This window comes from Hydra vulgaris, chromosome 10 (assembly GCF_038396675.1).
Source record: "Hydra vulgaris chromosome 10, alternate assembly HydraT2T_AEP".
In the NCBI taxonomy this organism is placed as follows: Eukaryota; Metazoa; Cnidaria; class Hydrozoa; order Anthoathecata; family Hydridae; genus Hydra; species Hydra vulgaris.
The window spans coordinates 34,560,543-34,572,500 of NC_088929.1; the positions used below are offsets into that span (position 1 = coordinate 34,560,543).

Consider the following 11,958-nt stretch of genomic DNA (forward strand, 5'->3'; position numbering starts at 1 on the left):
ACAACAGTTATGGCGTAGAAATAGTCCATTATTTGTTTTGTTAAAACTAAGCTCACAATAAAAGAAAAATTTGTCATTAGATTTAAAAAACATGAAGCTTTTGAAGAAGTATCAATATTATAACTCTTACCTTCATTGTATGCTATTTTTTCCATTGAATAAAAAACGGATATGTAGTTATCAAAAAAAAACATCCAGACCTTTAAGTTTCTGAACCCATCTAATTCGACATGTATCAATTAATTTTGCTTGACCAGGAAAAATGAATTTATTGAGACAGCTAGCACGTTTAGGTGATAAGTTAAAAAAATATGATATATCTTTGATTTGATCAAGAGCATTTCTAACACTCTGAACATTGCATGATTTACTAATAACTAAATTAAGTTTATGGCAAGCACAGTGAACAAGAATAGCCTTTGAATTGATAAGTTTAATTCTAGATGAAATACCTCTTAATTTACCAGACATTGCCCCAGCACCATCATCCCTTGACCTCTACATTTTTGGATATCAAGACCAAGATCATCAATTGCAGAAATTATGTTTTGCGCAAGACTAAGACCAGTTGTACCAGATTTACATTAAACCACTACAATAAACCGTAGAAAGTCTTCACAAATAACATTATCACAGTCAATGTACCTTATAACTAGAGATAGCTGTTCAACATTAGAACAATCAGAGGCTCCATCACACAAGATAGAAAAATAACCTGACTTTTTAATTTTCTTAATTAGAACTTCTTCGATAGCATTCAATAAGTTGTGCGTTTAGATATACAAGTTGCATTTTTGAGAGCAGAACGAATATGGTGCTCAAGAACTTTATCACCTGCTTCAATACGAAAATTTAAAGGCTCTACAAAGTTACCTATACCAATGTTGTCTTACCATGTTTCTCCAATCTGTGGATGATACTAACTGTCATAACGATGACCTCGAAAAGCAATATCGTTGCGGCCAAGAAAAATAATTGTTTTTATAATTAGAATTAATTTATTTCGATTACTTATAATAAGTTTTTTTCATAGACTATCTATGTCAACTTCAATCAGATTTTTTTTGAATTAGATCTAGATTGCAGCATGTTCAGACAATGCATTGACATTTGATGAAGTCAACAATTATTATTGTGATCCATATAAGCACGAGTTTCATTACCCCATATTTTAAAAGGTTTTTGAATAAAGTTGATTATGGTGGAATTGTTTGGAATTTTGCTACCCAACAGTGTACATGGAAGGCAGTATGCTCAATCTTCAATCTGTGAGTAAGCTAACCAGGAATATTCAAGTAGCCATTTATGTAAAAATGATCGTTTTATTTTTTCACCAGAAACAGGAAAAACAAAAGACAAGTTAGGAATAAATATTTTAATAACTAGATCTAATAACATTGAATCATCTTTGCCAGCAGGTAAATGTCTACCACGCTCATAGTAAGTAGAAACATCATAAAAAGGAAGACTTGAAGACTGATCTGATGCACAAGGATTACAATTAAGTAAGATTGGATTAGGAGTAATATCAATACTTAAATCTACAATTTTAGTTTCATTATCTATGCAAAACTTTATGTGAGATTGAACTAATGATTTTTTATTTGAAAATAGATTTTTAGGAGGTTGACAAGATAAATTAAGAGCCTTAGTGGTAACAGAAGAATGCGATAGAACACTTGGCAAAACTGAACACGATCCTCTTTTTAAATCACTTTTGACAAATTTCTTTAAGCATAAAACTTCTCTTTTCACAATAGGGACAAAATGATTTGGTGACCACATATCTTTATCTTTGGAAATAGAGCAACAATCAGTGTTACACCATAAAATACTCAGAATTTCTTTATTTTTTTTAATGATCATCACGTGGGTATATACTCACATTAAATAACTTTTTATATTTTTCAAGTCCAAATTCAGGATAAACAGAACGAATTTGCTTATTTAACACTGTAGATAATGCAATTAAACAAAGAAAAGAAGCAAATCTATTGTTTCTGCAATTGTTATAGGCTCCTCTTTTTATAAGTTCAGAAATATTTATATCATTTAATTCTGTATAACAATCAAAAGACTCAAATGAAACACATGCCATGAAAACACTAGAGAGTGAAGAAAAACTTTTAGATTCAACTTGGTTTAAGATTATTGGGTATCTTGAATAAAAGGTTGCTTTCTCAAACAACTCAACAGAAGTTAATAGTCGAAGAATTTCATGTGTTTTATCTGATGAATTTATTAATAAAGTAGCAGAGTTGTAAAGACAGTTACCATTTTTCATTGACCTGTAAAGTCATATCATATATAAACTAAATATAACTAAAAAAAAACATATTTAACTAAAGGTTATTTGTTAAGATTATTGTATTACAAACAAAATAAAACATAAAAAAACAATTTTAAACTCATACTTTAAAACAATATAGCCTTAATTTTTTTTTAGCATGGGAATAAAAGCTTCCATTTCAGAATTTCCTAAAGAAAGAAGATCTTTGTTTACAACAGGAAACTTTTACAACAAATAAACCAACTTTGGTTACAACAGGAACTGTTTACAACAAATAAACCCCAGATTTATTTGCTGGCAGTGCCGGCAAATAAATCTGGGGTTAATTGCCGGCAGTACCAGCAAAATAGCAGTCTTGGAACTTCTTACAATGCAATCAAATATTGCAAATTATCTGTCGGCAGTGCTAAATATAGTATGAACTGCTCGCAACTCAATGAAAGACTTCAAAATATCTGTCAGCAGTACAAAAAACATATCATTGTGAGTTGCTTGCAATGCAATAACAGACATTGAATTATCTACCGGCAGTATGATTAAAGCCTTCGAACTTCTTACAATGCAATCAAATATTGCAAATTATCTGTCGGCAGTGCTAAATATAGTATGAACTGCTCGCAACTCAATGAAAGACTTTAAAATATCTGTCGGCATTACAAAAAACATATCATTTTGATTTGCTTGCAATGCAATAACAGACATTGATTATCTACCGGCATACAATAACGGTATTGTAGTGCAATAGAACAAAAATGTCAGATATTTGCACGAAATTTGGTCAGGTTAACATTTCGACGCAAAAATTACAACATTCATTTTGAATATTTACTTTAAAAGTAATAGAACATAGGATGCACAGTTTGTTTTCTTATTTTTTTCAAAAACAAATGGTTATATGACTTATCATTTACTTTAATTTATTAAATTAATTTAAACAAATTTTAACCTGATAAAAGTTTACTAACATTTAACTTGAATTGTCGTTTTTACTTGTTCCATATTTGATGTGATTGTTGCCTAATGATTCAAAAGGTAAATTTCTGTGTGAAATGTACCAAATGATGTCATTTCAACAGTAACCATACCACGAAGACTTCTTAGCTAACCTAACCAACAAAAATAAATAAATTAATATTATGACCATATCGGTAACTGTAAACATGTGTACGTTGTTGGTAATTGTAAAAATTAAAAAATCCTGTGTGCCCGTGTATATATGTATGTAAATATTCGTATCTGTGCATATAAATATATAAATATATATATATATATATAAATATATATATATATATATATAAATATATATATATATATATATATATATATATATATATATATATATATATATATATATATATATATATATATATATATATATATATATATATATATATATATATATATATATATATATATATATATATATATATATATATTATACAAAAATCTCTGTATTATTACTAACTTTCATGCAACTAAAATATATTAGATAGCCACTAATTGTACTGAAAATGTAGCACAAAATCAATAAAAATACTATATCATCTTCAGTTCTCGGTTTAAAAAAACAGATAAAACTAACTGGCTTTCCTAACAAAATTCAACGGCTATTATACAAAAATATAAAAACTCTCTGTATAAGTACTGAATTTTCAATCTGCTTTTATAAAATATAATAAGAAAGTAAATTATTACAATGAAAATAAACAAGGAAACAATGAAAATACTATATCAACTATAGTTCTTGGTTTGTAAAAGGCCTTTTCAAATTGGTAGGCCTATCACCCTCACTCAGACAACAGCGACAAAAGAACTTTTTCGACGATTTTCCTGTAATACCACTACAGCAAACGTGATACCAGTTTATACAGTGATCACATTGCACCCAATCTGACTGTGGAAATTGTGCTGGAGATTCATTTGATTTACAATCATTGCATCGATACGCCTTTTTATCTGCATTAATGAAACGCTGTATTGATTGAATTATGCGCCATGCATCAGCCAAAAAGTAAGACTTTAGATCATTTAAACCAAATCGACTATCACAAACAATAGCACTGAAATTACATAGAATATCTTTGCGCTGGCCTTTACGAGCACAATTTAAAATATCTCCAATTGCATATTCACTAACAACATGCTTCAGTCTAAATGAATCTTTTTCTAAGGTTGTCATTTTTTCCCATACTTTCAGACAAGTACTTTTATACACTCGCTGAGAACGAGGCAAAGGAGGTCTACCCTGTTTTATTGCCATAGCAGGAAATTTTAGATGCTGAATTGACATATTCAGCTTTTGATCGTCTAAGATTTTACTATTTATACTTTTGTTTGTCAAATTGTTTGTCTCTACAGCTAAATTTTCCTCATCTAAACTATTTTTAAAAATATTAATAGCACTTACTTTATCTAAATTTTCACCATCAACACTTTCCGACTCAACAAGGCATGATTGAGTTTCAAAGCCCTGAACGTTTGAATTTCTTAATGATGATAAAATAGATGTAGTGACGCCTGCTTCAACTCCATCTGGGATTTGATTATGCTGTTGCCATTCTCCACGTATAACCTGTTGTTCAATTGAATTTAGATATTGAAGAGCCTGCGGAAATGTTGCCTTTGACTCGTCACTTAAAATGTTAGCAATCTTCATAGCAATAGAGTACGCTGCCTGGAAAAATTTTAAATTATTAAAACAATTACAACATGATAGTAATTACAGATTTTTTATAAATAACCAAAATAATTAAGAGTTAAATATTTTTTATTTTAAGTGTCTGGGTATCTTTAAAAAAGTAATACAAATAAACAATCAAACCATAAATCTTTTTTCACGCGTATCATACAGTGTTGAAGGTATAACATGTGTTACTTTTGAAGAAACATTTAATGGTGCTACAGTTGTATTTATAATCCATTTCTTATTAACTAATGTTATATCAAATATGTGCAATGAAAGGGTTTGCCTGACATAAAAAATATGCCAACAAGGAAGGCCATTTCCCGTAAAAGCATCGCAAGTACAAGAATCAGAAAAAGATCTTATTAATTTTCCTTTCAAAATGAAAACAAAACTATTGTTGCAAACTTCCTAAATAAAAAAAAAAAAAAATCAAAGTAAAAAAGAAAAATCAAAATAAAATAAAAAAACAAAATAAGGTAAAAAATTAATCATTTGTTAAAAGAGAAATATAAGAAAAGTGTTTAAGTACTCAAATGAATTCAAACTAACATAGGTTGCATCATTGGATTTCATGAAGTATAGTTGCTTCACCATTTTTTTAAGTGCATATGAAGATACTTTTGCAACAGCATCCGAAAGCTCGTTAGGTATTTTTATTGGTGTCTTCATAGTTGCATTAAAGTAGCTGTGTTTTGTTTCCACAGAACGAATCTATGTTGAATAAAAGCATCAATTCAAATAAAATTTTTAACGGTAAAGAGTTCATTCATATTCCTTCAAAAGGTAGAATTTCATATTTTAGTTTTTTTTTTCTTCACAAAATAATGTCAATAACTTAATGGACTACAAATACTTGAAATACTTCAAGGTTGCTATTTTGTAACTTATTAAACAACTTTGCCTAATCATTCTTGGCGATTTTATCCTCTTAATTTATCATCAGAGCCTACCAGCGCCAAGCCAATAAAGTCTTATTTAGCTTTCCCTTTGGTTTTAAAGTAATATTTAGTTTATTTACTTGGTATTTCTCCTAAATTTATTTATAATTTTTTAAAAGTAAATACCATAAATGGTATTTACATTTAAACAAATAAAAATTAATAAAAATTGGTGATCAAAAATGAAATGTGTAAATTGATTTGTTCATTAAATTTGATCACCCTGTAAACCATAATTAAGCTCACTAAGCTTTTCTGTGATGTTGCACAGAAGAAATAAAATTTATACTGCACCATTCATTATTTTAAATTTAATGTAATTTTAATTGTATTGTTGTGAAAAAATATGTATGTATCTTTCCTTAAATTAATAAATTGTTTAAGAACTTGTACTGAGGTAAAAAAAAACATCACTATGATTAATGTTTATGACTATAACTAATCACTATAAATATTTGCTAAAGAGCACTTTTCTGTTGATATATTGCTCCTGGGCAACACAATGAAGCATGACAACATTTTGAGTACCACTGCAATAAACATTTGCCAGACTTAATATTAAAATGTTTTATATGAAATATATAATATATTAAAAAAAACTACTTACGATTGCAATACTAAGTAGCTTTTCAACTAGAAAAGACATTTTGATTTTTGAGGAATTGATGACTTTTTTAATTTTTGCATGAAAGCATTCAAGGCGATTTGTAGTGTGGTTATCCAGATGAAGCTTACCAATACGAGTGTAGCCAGCAAACATAGGAATCATTGAACAGTGTTCCAATTACGGTTAAAATAATAACTAAGTTCTGACCCAGCATATTCAAATTCCTTGACTAATACATCATACTCATCTTGGGAACTACACTTTACCATGTTTTCAAAAATCTGATAAAAAATGTAAAACAAAATATGAACTTAAACTTAAAGTTATAAATTAAAAATAAACAAAAAAATAAAAATCTCTTATTTTCAACAAGATAAAGTAAATTCGTTAAAATCAGCACACTAGTCACCTAAAATATACTTAAGCATTGTTTGAGCATAATGTAAAAACACCAATAGAAATTCTTAAACATTTTAAAAGTGTGATCTTGGTACTATTTTGAAGAAATAAAAATAACTATTATTAACAAAAATTATATTACAGTATTTACTATGATTAATAGCAACAGTACCCCGTAAATTTTGCTACGTCTTTCTTCCGGAAACTTATACTTGTTTAGCTCTTCTAAAAATGCTTTAAGCATGTGAAAGCGACAAAGAAATATGGAGCTACCAGGAAAGGTGTTTCGAATAGCCCCAATTTCAGCAGAGTTTTTATCAATAACAAATATTGCTTTGTTTAAACCTTCTTTAAGCCAAACTAAAAATTCAGAAATACTAGGAATATCTTCTCTTTGCAAAAGACAATGAGCTACGGGTTGACTAATTCCAAAAGCATCAGTGACTAGTAATGTAAACAAAGGGAATCCTTGGGAATTGACCTAAAAAATATAAAGGAAATTTGTAAATTATGATGAATAAATAAGATTAATGATAAAATAAAACAGTGTTAACTTTGAAGGTTGAATCCATCAGAATAACATCACCATATTGTGACAATAATTCTAATTGTTCTGATGATGACCACATAACTCCCTTTAGGGTGACACCATCATCATCAACTAAAATTTTGAAATGCACATTGGGGCGCCCTAATACCTCTTCAAGATGAAGCAAATCATTGCAACCTAAGAAATGTGATTTGAAAAATAATTTCAAGATCATTTATCATTACATTTAAAACAATTATTAGTTTTGAATTTAATATTTCAAGTAAATTAATAAAATAACAAAAAGAATAGAAATTAAATTTTTTTAAAAATTCACATAACAATTTTTTAGTTTACTAAATAGATAAGAAATACTCTTGGTTTGGAATTTTTTCCGAATGTTTTGCACATCTTGTCTTTTAACTTCAAACCCCTCTTGGTGCAAAATTCCTTGAACAATAGTTGGATTTGCTCCAGCTGACAGCATAACAGCAGAGGATTGGATGAGATTTTTGGATGGTCTACGAACACTTGAATATAAAGAATATGTGCTTGGTGTTACAATATCATGGCCAGAATGGCTTTGATGCAGGTGTTCTACTGAGAACATTCTACTTTTGTTTAGCTTTAATACAATTGAAAATTTGCAGTCTGCAAAGAAAAATTGATGTATAGCCCACATAAAATACATACATAAATACATACATACACACTAATTTAAGCAACTTTAAGGGTAGAAACTTTTCAAAATATGTAGCATTTTTAAATTTTTATTCAGAATATAGAATAAAAAACTCAAAAAGCTAAGTAATTTGTTTTCTATGCACGCATACTATAATTAATACTAATTGGTATATATTACCAAGCTCAACTAGAGTTCATACAGAAGCACTGGCAAAGTTTGTTTAACTTCGCTGATTGCATTCAAATGAAGGCTGAATACCAAATATTCTTTAAACTTCAGTTACAAATACTTCAGTTTAACGAATACGAGGTATTCCAAATTTTGGTTAAGAAGTTTTACAAATTATGTTTGAATAAAGTTTAAATAAAGTTTGAATACAATCTTACTGCCATGTTGTGCACAACAAACACTCCATTCTATCTAGTGTCAACTAATGGTTTCATTAGACTTATCAAATCAATCAACCCAAAGCATAAGGGTCATCTGAGAGTTTTTTCAGGAGCTTGTCAAGTTGTTACTTTAACAAGATCAAATCTCAAAACTACAAATGTTGAGAAGCTGGTTTACATAGCTGATATGATAAATTTAAATACAGCATTTGGAATAAACATTACCGTCAGTGGTCTATATCTTTATAAAAAATTCAGCAATACCTTACTATATTATTTTAAAATATCAAAAATATGTTATCCATACTTACTTTTTTTAAGTGTAGAGCTCGCTCTTTTAAACTTTCTTTGAGTAGCTAAACTATTTTTATCCACACCATAATGCTTGCAAACATACCTACAATACTGAATGGTGGATTCAGGAACATCAACAATTTTTTGCTTTAATAATTTATTAAAATTAGCAACCTAAAAAAAACATAAATAAATAACGCAATGATTTATATAACACATAAATACATCAAAGTGAATCAAATAACTTGTGATCAGTCAACTATGTTGAAATGATTGTTAATGTTGTTTAACACATTTAAAAGCCATCTTGTTTTTAATAAATGCTCATTTTTTTTTACTTATAAACAAACTCAACTTGTTACAAAAACTGTTTTTTTTTTTTTTTTTGTTAATTCACCTCCTCAAGGCCAAGAAGGTCGCTACAGATGAGGAGGCTACTTATTTGTGGTATAACCCTCTCTCAACTCTATAACTCTGAAACAGGGACCTTGACGAACAAGGTTCCTGTTTCGGAGTAAACATGGTACTACCAGGGACGTGGTGAGGAGTATGAAGACTATGTTTATGAAGACTATAACGACTATGAAGCGAGCGCTCTACCACTACACCACTACCACATGTTTGCTAAATATATCATTTAAAAATACAACTTGTAACTCTTGTTACCAACTAATGATCATTATATAAAATGCAACAACAAAAAATACGAAGTGCAACTTTTTTTCAATAATTGGCAAAACTAATTAATGATACAAATTGAAAGCACAAATATATATATATATATATATTATATATATATATATATATATATATATATATATATATATATATATATATATATATATATATATATATATATATATATATATATATATATAAAAATGTATATATATTTTTTTACTTACTGCGCTCTAATCAATAAAGACTTGCTGCCTTATGCCAAACCCTCATTCGATATAGTGAATTGTAGAACATTAACTGGATTTAGTACATTGACTATCTATAGTTCACAGCTGCAAGGGAGTGATGCTACAATAACTGAGGATTTTGTATGCGGCAATCTTAAAAAGTCTCACTGATGTAGGTATGTGCGTATCCAATGAGTTACGGCACCAATTATGTAATAAAAATCTTTGACCATTATATCAAAGCGTGCTTACTTTTTAGAATTTTATATCAACATTGACATTTTAAAAAAAGTAGAAGAGCTTAACTTTGTTTTTGAATAGTTTTTTTTTATAGTTACACCGCTTTTATTGAAATAACTTTTCTTAAAAACTTTTTTTGATCAGTTGTTGATCAGACATCAAATGTGCATGCCAAATTTTATTGAAAAAGATAATGTAGCAGACATCTTATTTTATGTAGCAGAATATGTACCTAAATTAAAATTTCGTAAAGAAAGCAAAACGCTACGCTTCTAAACAAAAAGTTTTATAATAAAATTACCATTAGCCAAATCTGACATTTTAAAACTGGTCGCAGTGTTATTAAGCAATCCTTGTAATCAAATTTTGTTACTTAAATGAGAATAACTGTTTGTTATGAAATTTTCACTATTGTAATGCTGATTTTAGCCTCTTTTCAATGATATATAATAATCAATAAAAAAAATGGTTTAACATTTTTACACACATCCCTAACTGATGAGAGCACAATAAGCACAAAAAAATATAATATTTATAGCCCCCATAACTGTAGCACTACCCACCTTTACACCTTTATTTTGATACTGAGTTATAGAAATTTGATGTGAACTGACAAAGTTGTAGCTAAAACCCTACTTACTAATAAAAATCTCATGAATTTGTTACCTAGGACCTCAAAACTTTTTATAAAATTGACAGAATGAAAATCATTAAGCAATTAAGATTATGAGCGAATAACTTTTAATCTATTTAAATTCATTTAACTTATTATTCCTTTTCATAGCATACATAAATGACTTGCCAGAAAAAATCAAAAATATGGTGAAAATATATGCAGACGACACTAAAATCTTATCAGCTGTATATTCAATTGAGGACACCAAATTAGTTCAAAAAGATTTAAATATTATAGAAGATTGGTCAGAAAAATGCTTAATCAAACTGAATGAAAGTAAATGTGTAGTTATGCAATATGGAAAAAACAACATAAATTTTAATTACACAGTAAATAGGTCAAAAAATAATAATTCTACGCATGAACGTGATCTTGGTGTAAATTTTGATACATCACTGAAATGGAAGAAAGACATAGTAGCGTGTTCATCAAAAGCTAATGCAATAATGGGAATGATAAAAAACACTTTTGTTCATTTGGATCAGCATCTTCTCAAGCAACTATATACTACTTTTGTTAGACCTCTGATTGAATTTGCAGCGCCAGTTTAGTCACCAAACCTCAAAGGTGACATTGAAATATTAGAAAGGGTGCAACACTGAGTGACAAGGATGATAAAGAACTTAAGAAGCTTGATGTATCAAGACCGTTTACAGATACTTGGTTTAACAACATTGTCAGAAAGAAGGAAGAGAGGAAATCTTATTCAAATATTTAAGATTTTTAATGAGATTGAAGCAGTAGACCTTTTAAACAAACCAGTATTTTCAAAATCATGCAGAGGTCACAGCAGAAAATACAGCAGAGAGCAAACTAAGTTTGTGCCAAGATAGAATTTATCATGAATAGAACTGTGAATTTGTGGAACAAATTGCCATTGGAAGTGGTCATGTCGGGAAATGTAAACATTTTCAAAAACAGTTTGGACAAATTTTTGGCATTAAAAAAAAAAAAAAAATAACTTAGAACTAACTATATATATATATATTTTTTAATTTGTTTATTATTATCTTGAGTAAATATTTGTATACTTTTAGATCAAAAGCTGTCAAAGTGAGTATTTAACTCACTCGCTGTTTTTTTAACAGCTACAGGTTAAATACAACTACTACTACTACTACTACTACTACTACTACTACTACTACTACAACTACTACTACTACTACTACTACTACTACTACTACTACTACTACTACTACTACTACTACTACTACTACTACTACTACTACTACTACTACTACTACTACTACTACTACTACTACTACTACTACTACTACTACTACTACTACTACTACTACTACTACTACTACTACTACT

At 28.7% G+C, this 11,958-nt stretch overlaps 2 protein-coding genes across 2 annotated transcripts in view; both read right to left on the reverse strand.

Moving 5' to 3' along the window:
• Nucleotides 1-3,922: 3,922 nt before the first annotated feature.
• On the reverse strand, nt 3,923-7,647 carry LOC136086571 (uncharacterized). The gene is made up of 6 exons (XM_065808810.1): nt 7,475-7,647; nt 7,072-7,401; nt 6,522-6,802; nt 5,526-5,687; nt 5,112-5,384; nt 3,923-4,964 (listed from the first exon to the last, which is right to left on the reverse strand). Exons 3-6 carry the CDS (start codon nt 6,681-6,683, stop codon nt 4,026-4,028), a joined length of 1,536 nt encoding a protein of 511 aa, XP_065664882.1. The 5' UTR covers nt 6,684-6,802; nt 7,072-7,401; nt 7,475-7,647; the 3' UTR covers nt 3,923-4,025.
• Nucleotides 7,372-11,958, reverse strand: part of LOC136086304 (uncharacterized) — a 5,530-nt gene continuing 943 nt past the window's right edge. The window contains exons 2-4 of the mRNA XM_065808596.1: nt 8,835-8,991; nt 7,825-8,100; nt 7,372-7,647 (exon numbers count right to left, since the gene is read on the reverse strand). Coding sequence (XP_065664668.1) covers nt 7,448-7,647; nt 7,825-8,100; nt 8,835-8,991 — 633 coding nt within the window. The 3' untranslated portion in view covers nt 7,372-7,447. The remainder of the gene's footprint in view (nt 7,648-7,824; nt 8,101-8,834; nt 8,992-11,958) is intronic.

Coding starts and splice junctions, on each gene's coding strand:
- LOC136086571 (XM_065808810.1), bottom strand. CDS start 6,683: ATGATTCCTATGTTTGCTGGCTACACTCGTATTGGTAAGCTTCATCTG. Junction 5,688..6,521: donor AGCTACTTAGTATTGCAATC/GTAAGTAGTTTT, acceptor TATTCAACATAG/ATTCGTTCTGTGGAAACAAA. Junction 5,385..5,525: donor AATCCAATGATGCAACCTAT/GTTAGTTTGAAT, acceptor TTTTTTATTTAG/GAAGTTTGCAACAATAGTTT.